At 42.8% G+C, this 20,466-nt stretch overlaps 1 protein-coding gene across 1 annotated transcript in view; it reads left to right on the top strand.

Moving 5' to 3' along the window:
* FGD5 (FYVE, RhoGEF and PH domain containing 5) overlaps positions 1-20,466 on the top strand; it is a 116,224-nt gene that overhangs the window by 28,820 nt on the left and 66,938 nt on the right. Inside the window, exon 3 of the mRNA XM_059823209.1 lies at positions 16,680-16,809. Coding sequence (XP_059679192.1) covers positions 16,680-16,809 — 130 coding nt within the window. The remainder of the gene's footprint in view (positions 1-16,679; positions 16,810-20,466) is intronic.

Genomic DNA, 20,466 nt, shown 5'->3' with positions numbered 1-20,466 from the left:
CCATTAAAATCTGATGTCAAGCAAGCATCCAGTTCAAAATAGTATTTTTTTACCTGCTCACGTTGCTGTAGCAACTTTGATGGGCTTGGCTGTTGCAAGGCAAATGTAGAATGCGGATCTTAGGGCTTGAATTTGAAAGGAACAGGCTGATAGGTTTACAATATTTTGTCCTGAAAATGTTACATATCACTTTGGGGCCCCACCCAAATAAAAATTCACAGAATCACAGCATCACAGAACCATTAAGGTTGGAAAAGACCTGTAAGATCATCAAGTCCAACCACCAACCCAACCCCACCACGCCCACTAAACCATGTCCCACAGTGCCACGTCTACATGTTCCTTGAACACCTCCAGGGATGGTGACTCTACCACCTCCCTGGGCAGCCTCTTCCAGTGCTTCACCACTCTCTCAGGGAAGGAATTTTTCCTAATATCCAGTCTAAACCTCCCCTGGCACAACTTCAGGCCACTTCCTCTTGTGCTATCGCTAGTTACACAGGAGAAGAGACCAACACTCACCTCACTACAACCCCCTTTCAGGTAATTGTAGGGTTCTTGTCAGCTTAAATTGGTTTTAACACCATAGTCTGGCTTTAAGGTAGGCTGCACAAGGCCATGGGGGGTATAAACACACCTGTGTGTCCTGGTCTGTGCACAGTCCTGCTTATATCTGTAGTGTATTCAAATTCTGAACTTCACCTGAACTTCATCCTATAAAGCCACCTCATTATGGCTTTTTTCCCATAGGTTTACTTTTGGGGTCCATAAAGTTTACTTTTAGAATACATTAATAATTCAGAACCTTAAAATCATTCATCAAGCCTCAGAAATCCTGACAGAGTCCAATCAAATTATTGTTTTGATTTATCATAAGTTGAAACCAGTCCTGTATACACGTATGCAATCCTGCATGGGAGCTACTGGTTCGTTCTTTCTTTTTCTGCACAGTTGGTAGCCTGGAGTGCAGTTTGACACCTTATCAGGATCCACTGTTCTTATACCTCTCCCTTAACTCCCCTCTAACCTCAGTACCTTTCTCAGCCTGAGGCACATGTCAAATGAAGGGTTTATGCTGAGTTACTGCAAGGTTAATTCTTTGATTGCAGGACAGAAATATGTAAAGCACTGTGAGATCTCCTTGCCAGCTGCTACTGAAGGCACTTAAGCTGCACGCTTGGGTATTCTTGTACCACTGGATCTGAAAGACTGATGTTGTTACTGCTTTGAAAGGGACACCTTAAAGCCATACATTACAAGTGTCATCTCCACTTTGGAAATGGCAATTACAAATCCTAATACCACTTTTGAAATTCCATGTTCTCCCCTTATTCCCCCATGTGCATAACCAACTGTCGTTCTACTTATGCATGAAAGAAATTGAAATCAGTAATGTTATAACAATGCTTAGAGATAATTCTCTTATTTGGACTTATTATCATGCAAGGTGTTTGCAACTTTACTTCTAAGCAAGGCAGCACTTGCAAGAAATTCATATATTTTCTGAGTGTTGTAGTAGATTCAGACTTCGTGAAGTATTAGTGGTGTGTTACTGCTACTTCTCCTAATTTAAGACTAAAATCTGCTTTTTTAAAAGGAAGAAAAGAAAAACTGAAGACAACTGTTATTACCGGCTTTGGAAGTATCATTTTCTCTGTTATTTAAAAGGCTTTAGGAGTACTAATTTTAAGTCTTTTCCCAACACAACTCCAAACAGCTTAAAAAAATCCAAGAATGTTTCCCACCACAAAACCAAGCCCTCTGTCTTCCACCAGTTCTGCTGTCTTTTGGAATCAGGTGCCAAGAATTCAAATTTCTATTAATAAGTGGATAACTAAAAATTCTGGCTGCAGCAAATTATGATTGATTCAAGTTTGGTTTTGTGTTTGCATTTCACTGACACCATTTCCAAGCTGGCATCCTCCTTTGAGTTTTCACTTCTATTATCACTTAAGAATTATGCTAAGCTGGATCTTCTGAAATGATTATAATGAGTTGGATCCATTCGCTGCTGTAATGATCACATTTGCCTAACTGACACCTAATCACATCTCAGTCTAGGCTAGATTCCAGAATCAATAGTGTAGTCCCAGCTGTACTCTGAGTTTCAGGACCACATGTGCAAAAGTACAGAGCAGCTGCTGTATTGTACAAACCTAAGGACACTGAGGAACAGGACTTGTAAAGATATTCTAGTTCTGTGTAGCTCAGTGTAGTCAGTAACCTCCTTGTGCAGCCATGAAACACATCTCGACCCAGAGTCGTACCTATTTACAACTTTAAAACTCTATATAATGCTTGTAAGACAGCAGAACCAGTCCAACACTGAGTATCTCCAGGAGAGCCCACTGTGTGTTACAAACATGTCTTTGTTCTGCCTAGCTCCATTTGTGAAACTCCCACAGAATAATTTATGCAGACCTTTTCTGAAGTGTCTATCTGAAATTTTTTTATAAATTGCAAGTAGCACTGCCTAAATCTCCCATTGTTGGTGTTCTTCTCCCATGTGTGCCTTTGTGCAGAAGTCGTGCCAGCTTGCCTGCTTGAAAGCAACTGAGAGCCTATCTCAAGAACCCCCACCCCCAGCAGAAAGCAGCAACACTAGTGAACATGACTGTTAAATGGTTCCAGGTAGATTTCTGTATCTCAGCTTGGCTACAAGAATGTAAACATTACTCTGTGCCTTAACTTAAATAAGCATGGGCATGACTCCACTAAAGTCAGGGTGAATTCCTCCCAGTTTTACACCACTGTATCCAAAGTCAGACTGTCACTTAGATAAGTCATTTTGTAGAGAAGAATAGGGCAAAAGTGCTGAGCGGTTTCATTGTCAGAGGCCATTTGTGCTGTGACTAGGAGTTGCTCAACAAATCACTTGAAACCCATCCTGATAATTAGTGGATGTTTTCCTTGTTATCTTCTGTCCCTTGGCAGATGTGCAGTATGGAAAGTTTCAACATGATACAGATATATGGCCTGCATGGTCTGGAAGGAGGAAGAGTTTCACAGCACAAAATGGAGACTTTTGCCACTGCCAAGCACTTGGGTCTTCATTTTGCCCCTCTCAGTTCAGGTTTCCAAGCACTGCAAGGATTCAACACAGCAAAAGGTTACCAGAGATGGGGAACAGTAGGGTGCTGGGGAACAACAGGGCTGTGATTTAGCAAGCGAAAGAAGAAAAAGAGAAGCATAAGAAGAGCTGTGCTGATGCCTTAAGGAAAACCTCTGCTGGTGCTGTTGGATAGAAAAGTTTTGGGTGCCTGTGAAGCTAATGATTTAATGAAAGTAAAAGCTCTGTGGTGGCTGACATGCAATGTAAATAATGTGCTCAAAGGAGTCTATAAAGGGCAGAGCTGCCTTTAATAACCTATTATGTATTATCTGCCGCCCCATTGTACCTTCTGGCATGGTGGGGCGTTGGGTGCGGTGCAGCTGAGCGTCAGCCCCTGCTAGTTCATTGCCAGGTCATCTCTAGGGAGGAAGTGTTCCCTGTTTACAGGAAATGCAGGACAAGGGCCGGAGGGCCAGGCTGAGCGCAAGCTGAGGCCGCCACAGCTTACCGCCTCTCCAGCGTGCCTGGGAGAGCAGGGAGGGGGTGTACCACTTGTCCGAGGCCCAAGGACGCTGTGTTTTGTTTTCAGTCATGTCCAGCTTTTACTGTTGCTTTGTTTTTTCTAGTGGTTTAACACCACAGGATTAGGGAGGGGAATGGTGCTCGCAGACAGCCGTGCACCTCACAGTACATGTGGCTGAGCCTGAAACATGGATTGGCTGTGTAGGTTTGTGCAGGTGCCCCAAAACAAGAGTAACCCATGCATCCCAGCACATCTGGGACATGGCTAGTGAAACCTCACTGTTAGGCTTTCTCTTATCCCTTCTCTACTTATACTGCCCCAGGCTGGGTCAGAAAACATTCCCTGAGATGGAGCCCAAACCCCTGTGTGCTCCTCACTGCCTGCACTCCCTTCCAGAACTAGACATGCACCAGCACCATTGTTCTGTGAGTATCTCCAAGAGCAGTGGTTGAAGGTGGGAGAATTTTATCCCTAAAGTTGTTCAGAACAGAGCAAAAGCCTCATGCCCCTGACCAAAAATCCTCTTCCCCTCTCCTGTGTCCTACACCACATGAATGCAAGAAAGAGCAAAATTCAGATTGAAACGTTTGTGACATGAGGAAGAACTCCTTTCTGGCCTTGGCGGGCAAACAGCTTATGCCTCAGAGTGTGAAATGTGATTATCCCTGTGTTACCTTGCCTTGTCAGGCTATGTATGTTATTAGCAAACATCATGTCTTTCCTGCCCTTTTCAGACTTCAGCTGCAATATTTGCCTTGATGATCTCTCATAACAGGGAACTGACTGGCTAAACATATGCTGCACTAACAGGCATTTCCTTTTATTGGCTTTAAATGCATTTGAACTTTAATTTCCTTCAGTAATGAGCCTTCCTTTTGCAGAATGAATCAAAAAAATAATTTACAAATGGATACAAGAAAATAAATAATCAGTTTTAATAAAACAGGGTCATTCAGCATCCCATTGCCTCTCCCAATTACCATCACTGCATTAAGTTCATATGTTTTTAATTTTTTGCAATAAGGATGTCACTGTCTGAGAAGGACAGAGTTTGAACTAGTAACTGCTGGGCATGTGACTTGAAATAAAGCCAGGGATAGGGATACTGCATGTAGAAAAAAGTTGCGTTCAATCCATTTGGTCCAATAATAGAGGGGTTTTTTTTGGGGGGGTGGGTTGTTTTTTTTTTCCCCTCCCCACTGAATGGAGGGGATTTTATATATATGGGCTTTGCATAACCCAACTGTGTCCAGGTGAGATTCTGGTCTCCCTCTTGCATCTGTACATTATATCCAGTTATGAGCTAAGATCTCTATGACAGAGGAGTCACAATGGGCACAGGCTGGGGTCTGTGGATGGGAAGGATATGGCAGCAGTTTATGAGTCATTTGTAAACTGAGCATATCTGATTCTGAGTTGATGTGTCAAGCTCATCAGCACTCAGTTGGCTTCAGGGAGATTATACTTGTAGAGGACGTACCCCACGGAGAAAGAATGTTTGTACCTTCCTAGGTAGTTCCTTCAAACCTGCTTTGCTGACTTAGGGCAAGTAATTGCCAGTGCAACCACCAATACACACAGACAAATATTTAGGGTCATAACTGACATTCATTTCAGAGCTTTGGTGGATCTAGGCCTAACTGAACTCAACACCACTGCCTCTCTTTAGCAAAGAATTGAAAGAATTGTCTTTTAGCAATCCAGAACTGTGGGTTTGCTAATGAATGGATGAAACATCCTAGACAAAAAGACATTATGTCCCCCACAAAAGGCAGAGCAGAAATCAGCATTTACCTCAGAAATCCAGAGAGTTCAGTTACTTCTTATTCCCTCTATGTAGAAACAGTGAAAATGGTGAGCCATGTGTTGATAATTACTGGCAAAACCAGCTTTTAATAGCAGTTGTTCCACTGTAGGAATGGGACCAAGGATGTGGTCTCTAGCCTCTTCTATTTCTCTCTTCATCTTGTGGTGGCATTTTGAACCAAATACTGCTTTGATCTTTACTTGCAGGCACTTTTGAAGCCGTAAGAAATTTTCAGGAAATAAAACAGGGGGCTTTTTGGCCCTTCAAATATGTTAGCGGTAATTAAGTTGCATCATCCACTTTACAGTTTGCAACAGATGCAAAGAAAAGAAATTAGCAGGATCTCTAGAAAAAAAGATTCTACCTTTTTTTTTTCCTTTTTTTGTCCCTAATCCTGTTAAAGATAGTGACAAATATTCTTCTCTCTTTCTCTGTCCTGGCACTGACTAGGAATGTAGAGTGAAAGACAACAGGGAGGTGGCAGGGAGGTAATCCAGTTGTCATTAAATGAATGCTGCCACAATGGTTAAAACCTGAGCACAGCCTGGACTCTGTTTCTGGAAATCATTAAGCAAGGTATTCTTTGCCTGACCTCTGATTATTATTAGCTTGGATCACCCTTTACACTGTATATACCTTATGGAGACAAATAATGGGTTTGGTTCAAATATGAACACAGTGGAGGTTCCTTAAGAGCTGCACTTGTTCATACTGTTCTTTAGACTGGAAGTATGTTAAAACCTACTTCCAAAAGAAACCAGTTTACTCCAAGGAAGCTAACTCAGGCTGGCTGGTGATGGTGTGTTAGAGTCCTGTGATTAATGATAAGCCACCCAGGCTCCTTCTCCAGAAACTGCATTTTGGAATACTACAATCCAGTTTTAGAAGTTTCCTGTCCCTGAAGGGACACATGGGAATGAAGGAGGTGCTCAGGAGCTGGGATGGGGGAATCTGGATGTCCTCACTGGCCACATCACACTTGCTTTGCCCTGGAGATGGGTCCAGTCACAGGAGTCTCGCGCTGGCCTGCTCCCTCCCATATGATTAACATGGGGGGAATCACTGTGGAACTAAAACTGCACAACATCTGAACCCTACACAAATGCTCACTGCTTCAGGGAGATGCTGAATAGCTCTTGACTGACCAACAAATTTCTAGCACTCTTACACTGTCTGAGGAGGTTCTGTTGCAAGGCAGAAATGCGTTTTAAGTCTGTCCTAACACACATGATCATACCTTATAGACACTGTGATGGATCTACTGCATTGGCATTTGAAGGGACATTGCCAGCACATCTTAACAGCCTAACCAGCTACATTTCAGATGTATAAAGAGCCACTTGATGGAAAGGGTGGATACTCCACAGGTATCATAAAGCTCCAGGGATACGTTAATATAGATACCTTACAGGAAAGAGCACTCTCCTTCTCTCCTCATGATTGCTGCTGCAGCATAGACCATGAAGCAGAAGGCAAATGAGATTTATGAGCCTTTCTTTAGGATGCATCACGATGTACAGATTCATTGAAAGCAAACTGCAGGCAATCTGATCCTTACTGGTACAGAGGACATAGTGGATCACTTAGTGGAAGTGACAGGCCTTAAGTTTAGATTTCCACCAACTCAGCTTCTTGCTTTTTTTTTTTTTTTGAGGCAGTTGGTGACTCTGAAGGAGGAAACTACATCACTTGTGTGTGTGGCCAAGAGATGAGCATACAGCCAAGGGCATTTGTATTGTTATGCAAACAAAAATACATGGTCTTCCTAGGCCTTTATTATAATAACCTTGGCTGGGTATTTTTGCCATTGTTAAATCCCCCAGTTAAATTCTTACATCTCACTAATACTGACTGAATAACTTCTAAAAATCCTAAAGAACTGATGTGATCATTGCTGAGGAATGGGGTAGAATTTGCAAGGTCATTTGAAGGATAGGTGTGGAATTAAAAGGGCAAGTATCTCTTTGAGAATTGCATATTCAAGCTAGACAAAATACAGTATTTGTCAGTCTGTGACTCATGTTCTATGAGCTCTCACACCTGTTTTGTATCTCCAGTGCTCCCTCACTTCCCCTGCACATACCATCTGTGCTCAGACTTGTCCCAGCTCGTGCTATGGCAGGATCATAGGTAATAAAGACTTGTGTCCCGACTTCATTAACAAAGGAGTTAATGATACTACAACGATCAGTTCAGCTTCTCCTTCCTTAATGGCTTCATCCTCCACTCAGTCCACAGATACTTTTCCTTTGAAGTCAAATGTAAACATCACTATAGGGGCAGGATAACCAGAGAGTCTGTAAACTCCAGAACACATTTTTGCAGACGTACTAATACGTGTTCACAGGTGAAGGTACATAGATAATTACTACAGTGCATCTATACAGCTTCTCCCCACTCGGTACCTATCAGCAGCTCTACAATTATAATGTAACTGGTGCTAAATAAAAGACTTTTGTCGCACTGCCTCCTCCTGCATTTATTCAGTCAATTTAAGGTTAGACTGTCCCAGAAGGCTCATTGCTTCCTTTGTTGTGCTGACTAACTCTTGGAATGATTACAGACAATTGCTGGAGGAGCAGCAGATAATGTGTCTGCAATCTGCTCTCATTCAGCCATATCATTGCTACAAGGAAGAGAATTAGTTGGGGATTACCATGTCTATTGAGATACTACCAACTCTGGCACCATTTCTCCCCTTACTCTCCACATCCACACTTCTATTAGCATCTTCCATTGCATTAAAGTTTATTGCTTGCAGTAAGTTTATTTAGGAGTGCTTTTAATGAGCTAAAGAAAAATATCATATAGCAGAATAAAGAGACACAAGGTTTGAACATTTATGACTCATATATATTTTACTATATATAATTATAGGTTATATATGCATAATTATTTAACTATAAATTATATTCTATATAATTATAATGGTTAATTTTATATAAAATCTTAGCCTTGTTGCAGGTGTAGTTTAAGTTAATTCATTTGGCATGGTGTCATCTCACATGCACTTAGATATGCCCTACAAGTCACACAAAGTGCCAGGATCCATTTGAACTCTGAGGGAGGAAGAGAAAACTGCTGTAGCTGATGAACAACCAACCATGTTGTTTCAAGAAGCACTGATGTTATTATGGCAGGTCTTTAAAGACACTGGGCTTTGAGAAGGAATAAGAGGGAAAATGAAGATAAGATATCCTTTTGTGACAGATCTATTTATGTATCCACATTCTCAGACCCATTAGAGGGGCATTTTCTTTGCAGGGTTCTGACAATAAACTTAGTGAAAGAACAAATAAAACTCTGCTGTGGGTTGTTGTGGGTTTTTTCCTTGCAATTCAGCACAACAAAATAGTAGTTGCTTCCAAAAAAAAATCTTGTTGACTTGTGTCCAATCCATGCTGATTATCCACAATGATCAGGAAGGGTTTTTTTATACACTGTGTGTATTTTTGGTGCCCTCAAAAGTACCAGGGTTTCTTGGGGCACTGGGTTTCTAGACTTGATGGATTCACAGGGAAACCCTACATCCCCAGTGCTGTGGGGGTGGCAACACCAAGACATTTTGCCTTTCTTAATTGAGCACTAGGGAACAACCAGGTGGCAGCTGAACTGAGAAATACTGCAGCGCTGATAGCTCAAGCTACTGCAGCAGCTGGTATCAGTTCTGAATAGGCTGTTTGAGAAAAGACAGAAGGTAAGTTCCTAATCAGCTATCAGGTAGTAGCACTGTCCTGCTTGATCTGGATTCAAGGGAAGAAGCAAATAAAATAGCAAGTGACTGGGACAAGTAGCAATTTGTTGTGTCCCAGGTTTATGCAAGAAGCAGAGTTTGTAGTTCAGACCACTGAGACTTTCTGGTGATGTGCATAACTACAGTCTTTACTGATCATGTCTGCATCTGCACCTGTTCACACTTCACTCCTCCTATCAAACTCTTCCACTTGTTCCTGCCCAGTCAAGGTGGCAATCACTATGAAATCTGGCCTGTATCCCCAATTGCAGTGACTGAATCACAGATTTGGAGGTAGTTTCCCATATTCCTTCCTGTCTGTGATTTTTTTCATCATTTCTAGACCCATTTCATTGTGAAATACAAGGAATTGCATGGGTTTTCTTATCAGGAACTGCTCAGCCCCTCCTCCGCCAGAAATCCAAGAGCACTTCCTCTGAAACTCAGCCTCACTTTATATCTTACGACTGTTAATGAATTCCTAGCCTTAACCAGACTTCCTAGTAATGCCACTGACATTTTCACAAGACACTTGGTCATGAAGATGCTGGAGACATCTCATGGGGTCTGTCCAACTTTTTGACTGAAAAAATTTCATTACCAACAATGTCTACATGCTTTCCTAGCAAAGTTGCAACCCCTGCTGCTCACTTTTTCAAGGAGGGAGAGAGGGCAGAGTCAGGGAAATGACAGGAGAAAGAATAAAAGCAAAAAAATACTCTTTCTGTGACAAGAATAAAACCAAAACTAGCTGTCTGAAAAAATTTATGCCCATCAGCATATGGGTTACATGTGAGCTTGTATAGGTCTCCTTATCTTAAAAGCATTTTTAGATTCATGGGGTAATTAAGTGTAAATGATTAAGGATATGGGAACTCAAGAGGGGCTCAGCCAGGTGAATAGGGGACTGGGGGCAGAAGGGTGGAATATAGATTTTAATCACTGGGCTGCGGAGTTATGACCCAAATACACTAGTTAGTTAACTTCTGAGGGCAGCCTGCCTTGAAGAAGGCAGACCACAGTTGGCGGAAAAACAGGTTACAAACTGCAGTGAAGACAGAGACCTGATGTAACATCATGTCTTACTGGTTAAACATTCTTCGCACCTGGGAATGTAATACCCGATTCCCACATTTGTGAACATCAGGAAATTAAGGTCCGAACCCAAAACCCTGCCTTTTACAATCATTTCATGATGCTCTTATCTGACTGAGTTACAACAAATTGAAGTGTGAGGTTTAAACACAGCAAGATATTTTTGCATCCAAAGGACCCAAAGTCTCTCTGTGTTATAAACCAGACATTAATTAGGGGCTCCACTGATTATGACAAAGATGTCATGGTTAGAGCTCAGGACTTTGATACTTGGCAATGCAGCTAGACAATTAGTTTAACAGCACAGCTTGACACTAACTGGACTCTAGCAGTGCACCAAAGGACGTTTACAGAGGACTGTAGCTACCCAGAGATCCCATCTTCAACAGGTTCAACAGTTGCCCTAAATGTGAATGTAATGACAAGTCCAAGACTGCAGTCAGAATGAAGTGACCCCTTATTCTGCAGGACAGAAATCAAAACAAAAGAAATGCAGAGACACACACTATCTATCTTCTCAGAGAGGTCAGGGATAAACTAGGAGTGACCCATTCAATGCAATTACTTACATGAAACATGCAAGTAGATTGGAAGGCAATAATAAATGGAGAGCAAATATTAATTACCTCTGGCTTTGGACCCCACCGGGAGTACTGCATCCAGCTCTGGGGTCCCCAGTACACGAAAGACATGGACCTTTTAGAGCGGGTACAGAGGAGGGCCATGAAAATGATCAAAGAGCTGGAACACCACTCCTGTGAAGAAAGGCTGAGAGTTGGGGTTGTTCAGCCTGGAGAAGCAAAGGCTCTGGGGAGCCCTTACTGTGGCCTTTCAATATATAAAGGGGGCTTAAGTTATAAAATAGCTTACAAGAAAGATGGAGAGGGACTCTTAACCAAGGCCTGTGGTAACAGAACAAGGGGCGGCTGTTTTAAACTGAAAAAGGGTAGGTTTAGATTGGACAGAAGGAAGAATTTTTTTTACTATGAGGGTGGTGAGACACTGGAATAGGCTGCCTAGAGAAGTTGTGAATGCCCCATCATTGGGGTGTTCAAGGTCAGGTTGGATGGGGCTTTGAGCAACCTGATCCAGTGAAAGGTGTCCCTGCCCATGGTAGGGGGATGGACTAGATGATCTTCAAAGGCCCCTTCCAACACAAAGCATTTTATGATTCTATGTAGCCTTTTCAGTGTTCCCGGATGATGGTAACAAAATATGAAATCAGGAGAAGTCAGAAGACATTGGTATCCCATTGAAGAGAGTCTCCTGCATATCTAGGATAGCTAAGAATTACACTGGATTCACCTTGAAAAGCTACTGCCTGTTCCAAACGTGTTTCAAGAGCAGTTTCAGAGCACAGATGGACAGATCTAGATGGAGTGGTTTCCAAAGTTTCTGCAACCGAACAACATTAGGATAGCACAGCTATTCTTAGCTCCTTTTACTTTCCACCATAGTAGGTGAAATCTCATAACCAGCCACAAGAACACTGCTGAGAATTTCAACACGAAGCTAGTTAAAACCACCTTCAGCAGCGTAAGCTTGCACTACCAGACATTTAAAGGAACTGGAATTCAATGGTATTTTAGTGCCCAACTGCCTTAGGTTACTTTACAAATCCCATCTACACTTTCCTCTTACCAGCAGAGAAGCAGCATTAGCATTACAATCTTTTGCTTGTAGCTGTTTTCCCCATTTCCCTACAATATACTTTGAAATAGCTGAACAAATTCTGGGATTTCTATCAGGATTTGCATTGGGCTGAATGATGCTTTTTCTAACTGCTTAAGTGAGCCCATTTGATTTTGCCTAAGATAACACTGTCCAAATCAGTATCAGGAAGCCAGAATGTAGTTGCCAGATACTCTTCTAGAATAACTTAATTGAGCTCTGCAGAGAACTCCCATGAGATAAGCTGATATGTCTGATTTTGTGGCCCTTCAATACTTAAAGGAGGCTTGTAAGAAAGGTGGGGACAGGCTTTTTAGTAGGGTCTGTTGTGATAGGACAAGGGGTAATGGTTTTAAACTAAAAGAGGGTAGATTTAGACTAGATATAAGGAAGAATTTTTTTATGATGAGGGTGGTGAAACACTGGAACAGGTTGCCCAGAGAGGTGATAGATGCCCCATCCCTGGAAACTTTCAAAGTCAGGTTGGACAGGGCTCTGAGCAACCTGATCTAATTGAAGATGTTCCTGCTCATTGCAAGGGGGGTTGGACTAGATGACCTTTAAAGGTCCTTTCCAACCCGAACTATTCTATGATTCTATGGTTCTATGATTTCCATTCTTGCTTCATGAGATCATTGCACCCATCACTTCACTCTTCTTTCCTAGCCTATATCAACTTACAATTTCAGAGTCTTTCATTCAAGAGTGTGTTAGAAACTCATAGGCAAAGATCACGCAATTCCTGAAATGGAGCTTCTTCTCAAAGGCAACAGTTGTTTTAATTCAGTGTTTCTGTATCCTCTTACAGAAAAGTAATTTCTTGTCTCAGTTTCTGTGCATTTTTAAGATTGTGTACTAATGGTGCTCTCAGAAACTGTCACTGGGAACCAGTAAGTACCACCTGTGACTGTGGGCTTTGTGATCTGGACACGTGTCCTGAAGGAAGTGGGCTGGCAATCCCTGTCCTGTCCAACAGCGTTATCCTGGGTTGCAGCCTGCAATTTAACTCTGTGGTTCTGCTTTTACCCTAGCTTTATAAAGTTAGGTTGCTGTTTGTCCATAAAAGGGTTATTTACAAAATCACACTGAAAGGTACTTCACAGACACCTAAAATCAAGGTGCCCAGAGGAAAGCTAATGGTATCCTGGGCTGCATTTGGCAAAGCGTTGCCAGCAGGTCGAGGGAGGGGATCCTTCCCCTCTACTCAGCACTGGTGAGGCCACACCTGGAGTGCTGTGTCCAGTGCTGGGCTCCCCAGTACAAGAGCGACATGGACATACTGGAGAGAGTTCAATGAAGGGCCACAAAGATGATGAAGGGACTGGAATTATCTCTTCTGTGAGGAAAGGCTGAGAGAGCTGGGACTGTTCAGCCTGGAGAAGAGAAGGCTCAGGGGGGATCTCACGAATGTGTATAAATACCTGAAGGGAGGGTACAAGGAAGATGGAGCCAGGCTCTCCTCAGTGATGTGCAGTGACTGGACTAGAGGCAATGGGCACAAACTGAAACACAGAAGGTTGCCTCGAACATCAGGAAACACTTTTTCACTCTGAGGGTGACTGAGCACTGGCATGGGTTGCCCGGGGAAGTTGTGGAGTCTCCATCCTTGGAGATACTCAAAAGCCACCTGGACATGGTCCTGGGCAGCTGGCTTTAAGTGGCCCTACCTGAGCAGAGTGGTTGGACCAGATAACCTCCAGATGTCCCTTCCAACCTCAGCCATTCTGTGATTCTGTGACCAATGGAGATTAAACTGCTTTAGAAGAACTGCAGTGCATGAGGTTGGCTGTGACTATTTCCCTAGTATTAGAAATGGACTCTTGTCATGATCAGTGGTTACATCTCCTTAATCTTGGTGACTCTATTATCTTAATAAAGCAGTTTATTTTTCTGTTCTCAAATATCGAGTTGGAAGGTTCTTCCAATAGTGGCAGTTTACCTACATAGTCTCTTTGAAAGTGCTAAAACATGTCCAGGTGATTTTCACAGGGTGCACAGCAGCTTGTACTAAAAGACTTAATATGCAGTTATGGTAATTGTTTGGGCGTACTTGAAGGGTTTGCTCTGTGGGTAAGACCTTGCCCTGCATTAAAATTATATCATCCTTTTATAAAATTTCCCGCAACCTGTTGTGCCTCAGAAGTCATCTGCCACCTATCACTGCATCCTTGGTGTTTTCCTCCAGGCACCTGATAGTAGGATTAGTGAAGACCAAGCTGCCCAGGGTGCCTTCACCTGGTGCCCAGTTCCTGGGCACAGTTCAAGTCTTCAGGAGCCAGGATTGCTAGGAGACCACAAAAGCATAGACATATAAAATGGATGAAAGGATGTGAATTCATTGGAGTAAAACACATGCTGGGTATCAGGAAAGGTGTACTGCCCAAGAGCTCTATGACAATATAGAACAGTCTCAGAAGTGAAAACCTGAGTGCTGCTGGAGTGGCTGGAGAAGGGCAGGATGGAGAGGGTGGCATAAACGTGCCTGTGCCCATCCCATGGGCAAATGAGACCCATAACATTCTGGGACTTCTCTTTAAACGCAAGCCAGTGCCACTAGACTGCAGGCCTACTATAAACGAAGCCCTTGCAACAGTTCAGCAATATTGCAAGTTTTGCTACTGTATGAGCCTTTAGTAATGCCATTCATAATCATTATCAGACTAATATACTGAGGCATTCTTTCCAAATTATAATGTGTTCTTATATTAACATAATGCAGTCATTTATCAGAGAGAGAGAAAAAGGAGGGAGGTACTTAATTTCTGCTGGGGCAAAGAATTACAAATTGCAGAAGGGCTGTGCAAGTAAGGAGAGAGACTGGCTAAACTATTAATAAGCCTCCTGAGCTGTTCCTGTATCTGCCTTGCTCTTGCTTTCACTTGTGCTGAGGCCCCTTTGTTGTTGTAGCTAGGCAGGGTTTCGGAAGTGCCGTGATGCCGCCCACACTGAAAAACTGCAGACACTAATAATAAACAAGAGAAGACAATGGTGAGGAACAGTGCTGCTGCTTGGCCCTTCGCCCAGTCATGGCAAATGCACCAGGCAGCTTGTGAGAGCTCCTTGACTCTGCACATGAGGGAGAAGCTGGCAGCATAAAAGAAAGGCTGGCAGCCGCACCTGCATGGGAGACACAGAGACCTATTTGCAGCTTGGAAGTGAATGCAGATATGTAGGGAGTTTCCTTTCCGAAAGGAAATGTGAGTCTGGTCAGTGGCCTTGGGAGTCTCTTTCTTCACTGCCCTCCCACTTACATTAACCCATCTTTGTCCAGCCTCCTGTCACTCTAGCATTGGCTTTGAAGCTTTGGATTTGTTCACATCTGGGATGCCCAAGTGGGAGACCAAAAAAACCCAAAGAGATGATGCAGAGCTGTGAAAGCAAATTAATAATGTTTCAGAGGAAATGAGAACTAAAGAAATCATACACACTGAGTAAGCCACAGACCAACCTGGTTGGCCAAGATGTCTACTGGAACACACGGAGATGTCAGATTTTGTTTTTCAAGAAAGCAGACTTGCCCTGTTGGCTGAACCCTGGAACCTACCCCTGGAAATGTAAAAGGCTTGGGGCCACTGTGGTGTATAAGCTGTATATAAGCTCCCAGAATGATACTGTGGCCAAAAATACTAATCTGATCCTTGAATGTAAAAACACAGTAAAGTGAGGTAGGAAGAGATGGGTGTTACCACTGGTATACTTGGCACTTCTTTTGCCAGTGGTGGAATATTGAGTCTTGTGTTGCAGTACCAAGAACAATACTAAAACTGGCTGGTAGTAAAAACTGGTGCTAAAGTGGTTAGTAAATTGGATAATGCTAATGGATAATTGGATAAAGTTCAGAGATTTTAGAATGATTAAATGATAGGAGGCGTGACATTGTAAGACACCAAGATATTCACCTCTTTCATATAAAAGGCAAAGTGAAGAGACAACCTGAATACAGCCTCTGAGTACCTGCACAGTAACAAAGTTTGGAAGACTGCCTCCAATTCAGCAGACAAAGGTTTAACAAGATCCAGTATCTGGAATTTGGAGCTAGGCATATTCAGATCAGCAATTAAAGACACCTTTCTAAGGCAAAGGGCAGGCACCATCTGGACAACCTACCTCTAGTCATGCTTTGTGGATGTTTTGAAATCACTGGCAATTTTAATTTTTAAAAAAGATTTTTTTTCTAAAGGAAAATGCTGGGATGCCACTGGCCTGTATTACACACCAGATCCAGTACTCTTATCGCATGGCTTTCTCTGGGTTTCTGGAGCTGAATTCAGATTCCCTTGAAACAACTCAAGGATTCTGGGATACGAGTACCTTGTGCTTTAATTGATGCCATTGGTATTACAGTTATACTTTTCTCATCCTTTTAATGTTTTCACAGAAAACCCATTGTTACAATATCTAACTTCCATTTTTAATGAGCACTGAGATGTTAGTATGATTTTATTACATCCCTTTTGAGGGGTTGACTAGGGACCAACAAAGCAGTTCTGGTTGCAACTAAGTATGAACTTTTTGCTCCAACCTGAGTCAGAACACTGATCCTTTGGGGAAGCTTGAACAAGTTCAGTTAACTTCCCATTGCTCCTTTCAGATCCTTCTACTTGCCTAAATGGTTGCTGTTGAGCCTGGCAGCAAAAAAAGGAAGCTTGAGAAATCTTGCTTTCCAAGCCCAGCAGGTCTGCAGGGATTCCCTGCCCCCTGACTGGTTATCTCTGGGGAATGTGTGGATTTGTTATGTCTGAGCAATAGCAAGTGTCGGAATAACACCAGTGAGCTAGTCTGTTCTTTCTCTCTGCAGTGCCTACACCGAGCCTTACAAGGTGTGCCCAGTCTCTGTGATACCGATGGAGGTTGTCACATCAGATGAGGAACAGAAGAGTTCAGAAGATGATGAGAGCAGCCTGGGTGATTCCAGCCTCATCAACAAGGTAAAAGAGCTGAAAATGGGGAATGTGTGAAACCCAGAGAGGGAGAAACAATTTGCAGAAGAACTCTCTCTGCTCTTTGGCTGGTGCTCATTTAGAAACGTCAGAGACATCAATCCTTTATTCCCCCAGCGCACTAGCAACAATTTACCCCTCTAGCCTGTGGCAAAGCCAAAGAACTGCAGTCCTAAGATGGACAGTGGAGGCAACATAGCCAGCAGGAAAGGCCCGACTTGAATGTCAGGAAGAATGTCTCACTCAGGAGAAGGATTGAGCTGCAATGTTGAGAATTTTAAAACTACATTGAACAAAACAATGACAAATACATTATTGGGACCAGTTCTGCATTGGCTGGAAGATGGAGTAAATTATCTAATAGGTCTCTGCCATCTCAAAATTTTCCCATCATGGGAAAATACACTCATGTTTGGGTTTATTTTACTGACTTCTGATGAATAAAACAGCTCTTAAATTATGGAGAAGACCATGGATATGTCACCACAGCTTAAGACCATACAAGGCTGTTTTAACCTCCAGTAAGCTGACTAATAGTGCAGGTGTTAAAGAAATGGCATCAAGCAGTTTCAGGCACAAATTTATCTTTGTTTTTCACAGAATTTTTTTTTTGTGTGTGTGTTCTTAAAACCTAATATGAGCCTAACAATCTAATGTTGTGTCTCTGAGTACAAGCACCCACTGCATAGCCCATTTGGTATGCATGCAACAAATGGATATGTTCTTCTGAAGTCTTCCAATTTGAGCCCCAGGAGCTAAGGCTGCATAGGAAAATGCAAAACCTGATTTCCTACACCTCTCTCTCCCATTCATTTTGGCCTGGTCTCTCAGTGTTGGCACAGCTAGCTATGTGGCTTCCTGATTGTAGATGGCTTGTGTCTGGTCATGGGCATGTGTCAGAGCCTGCAGAAGTCCATGCAGATGCCTCTCCAAAACCAAATGATGGCTGAGTAGGGGTCAACTCTGTCAAGGAGAAGCCTAAGTATATTGATTCTAGGAAGATCAGATCTCTTCAGGCATTTCCAGAATGTGAAGCTTTGTTTAGGGGCAGGTGTAGAGAGAGGGGAGCAGAATATTCCCCTTAGCAGAACACCAGTTCTTGAGAAACAGAAAAAGAAACTGCAAGCAGAATGACAGTGAAGGGCAAAGGAAATTGCTGTTGCTCTAATCTCTGAGGGAGAATAGCTTCCTTTGATTTCCCCGTAATCTGTATTACTTTTAGGTCTACCCTGCAGGGTGCTGAGCTGCCTCTGGTACCAGTGAAAAAGACTGTGGTTTGATCTCCTTGCTGACATGAAATAAATGGAACAGTTGCAAGCAATGTTTTTTTTTTTCCTCTGAGATTCATGAAATTTTTTTGGTTGTTTGTTTTCACACTATTTTGGAAAGGGAAAAGCCTTTAAATTTCTGACATTCCTTGTTAAATGAAAAATATTTTTCCTTTCAGTTCTATTAGTTAGCTGACAAAGCACTAGCATTTATAGAGCATACACTAGTGTGTTATCTAAGCTGATCAGGTTTCTCGGCATCTCTTAGTTGTGATGCCAGTGGAGATGTGACAACAAAATTGTGACTTGAGTTCACAAGGGGAATGCATGCAATCACTATGCACTTGAAAGCAAATTCATAGCTGCTAAAAGCAATTTTATTGCCATTTTTTTAGGGTTTTACTCAAGACACCAGGAAATTACGGTTTTCTAAATGTCTCCCTTATTGCATCTCATGCATTTTAATTGTTCTGTTGTGCTGGGGTAACCACACTGTGTAGCTGTCACAGAAGGCAGCAGCACTTAGAGAACAAGCATGTGCTTCAGAGTCTAACTGGAGGTATCCCTCCCACTCTTCAGGTGAACACAAACACATGCCTGATAGGGAACATCAGAACAGTTCTGGTTGTTTGGTTGGCCTTTGCTTCCCAAGCTAATTGTCAGCAAAGATCACAGTACACGGGACCAGACTTCCACAAGCTCCTGGGGAGCTGTCTTAAAACAGCTCCATCTAAGTACAGGCCGTATTTCCAAGCTGGCTGATGAATTAGGGCACGTGGCTATTTACCCTGCCAAGAAGCAGGCCAGGAAAGTAGACATATTCTGATCTAGCTGTAGGAAGATTAGCCTCTCTGCAATCTACTGGGCTCTAGCTACAGATTCTAAACAGAGGTTGGAGCAGCAGTAATTTCATCCCTGTATAAGCCATTTGCTTAGTAAGCCAAGTCAGGGAGCTGTGCTTTTATGTGGGACCAAGAAAAGATCTAGAGATGAGAAGTGGCACTGAGACACCTTTAAGCATCTTTGTTCTTGTAGCCTCACTAGGGCAGGCATCACTTTGGACAGACTAAGGGGGTCCTGGGAACTATCCTATCAAACCCTGTGTGCCCCAACTGTCCCCAGGACCTAATCTGTTAAAGGAGACACCTGATCTGGGCATTCCGAGTCCACCTCTGGCATCAGGACTTTCTTGCCACTTCTGTAACAGCCTTAGCACCACTGCTGCAGGCTGCATGAAGCAATAGTCAAAAGATGGCCAGGGAAGACCCAATTTCCTCGGGAAAACAGTCAGTGCAGGTTCTGACATGAAGGATGCAATATATTTAACTGTTGTCTTTCACCCATGCCAGCCACAGAATAATAGTGAAATGGGAATCTTCCAAGGTCTCATGCAGCCCACACTGTAGAGTCTCTGTCAGAGACAAGGGCTTCCAGTTTACTGTAATTAAGAGTGAATGGGCTAAATTCCATCTGTTCACAGCTCTTGTCTCAGAAAGCACTGGTGTCTTTACAGAGGACTGACAGAGGACTGTTTTACCTACCCTACTGCTCCCGCCTCCTTTTATTGTCTTCTCACGCAAATCTTCTGGGTGCCAAGGGAACATTAGCTGCCCTGTCAAAACCTGTCTCTATAATGACAAAGTGCAAAGAACTTGTCCAGCTCCCCGATGAAGTGATGTATGTCCTTGGACCAAAATCCCCAGGACAACACAGAGTGGCTGTATAACATGAAGGAGTTCAGAAGCACTGTCACCTGAGGAGAATTGGCAGAGACATGTTAGTCTGGATGCCAAAAGTAGTACCATGGATTTTGAAATGAGCTAATTTTGTTAAAACAACTGTTTGAGGCTGGCCTACTAAGAGCTGAATTTGGATTTTAAAAAACACACGCGCACACACAAAAAAAGAACCTTCTGGGGTTTGTTGGTTTGATTTCTGTTTTTGTCCTCCTCAGGGAAACTTAGTTTAAATAAAGGCATGAAACAACCTAGATGATAAAATCTCCTCCCTGTGTTCAGATATATGATTTTCATTTGCATTCAGCTGGATTCTACGTGCTGCCTTTCACTGTCATGAATGAATTCCTGTACCAAAATGCAAGCAGCCTGCTTCAGTTTTTCTCACCTGCTTTCTCCTCGCCTGCTTACTGGAGAATTGCAAGACTTCTAGTTTGCAGCAGAATTTTCTCCTCTGATGTTAAGGCTGAGGTACTTAATGTCTTCTTTGCCTCAGTCTTTAATAGCCAGACCAGGTATCCTCAGGGTATCCATCTCCCTGAGCTGGAAGACAAGGATGAAGAGCAAAATAGGCTCCCCATGATCCAGGAGGAAGCAGTTATTGACCTGCTATGCCACCTGGACACTCACAAGTCTATGGG

This window comes from Gavia stellata, chromosome 12 (assembly GCF_030936135.1).
Source record: "Gavia stellata isolate bGavSte3 chromosome 12, bGavSte3.hap2, whole genome shotgun sequence".
NCBI lineage: Eukaryota > Metazoa > Chordata > Aves > Gaviiformes > Gaviidae > Gavia > Gavia stellata.
Note: the sequence above shows the minus strand (reverse complement) of the source record. Positions and strands in the feature narration are given on the sequence as shown.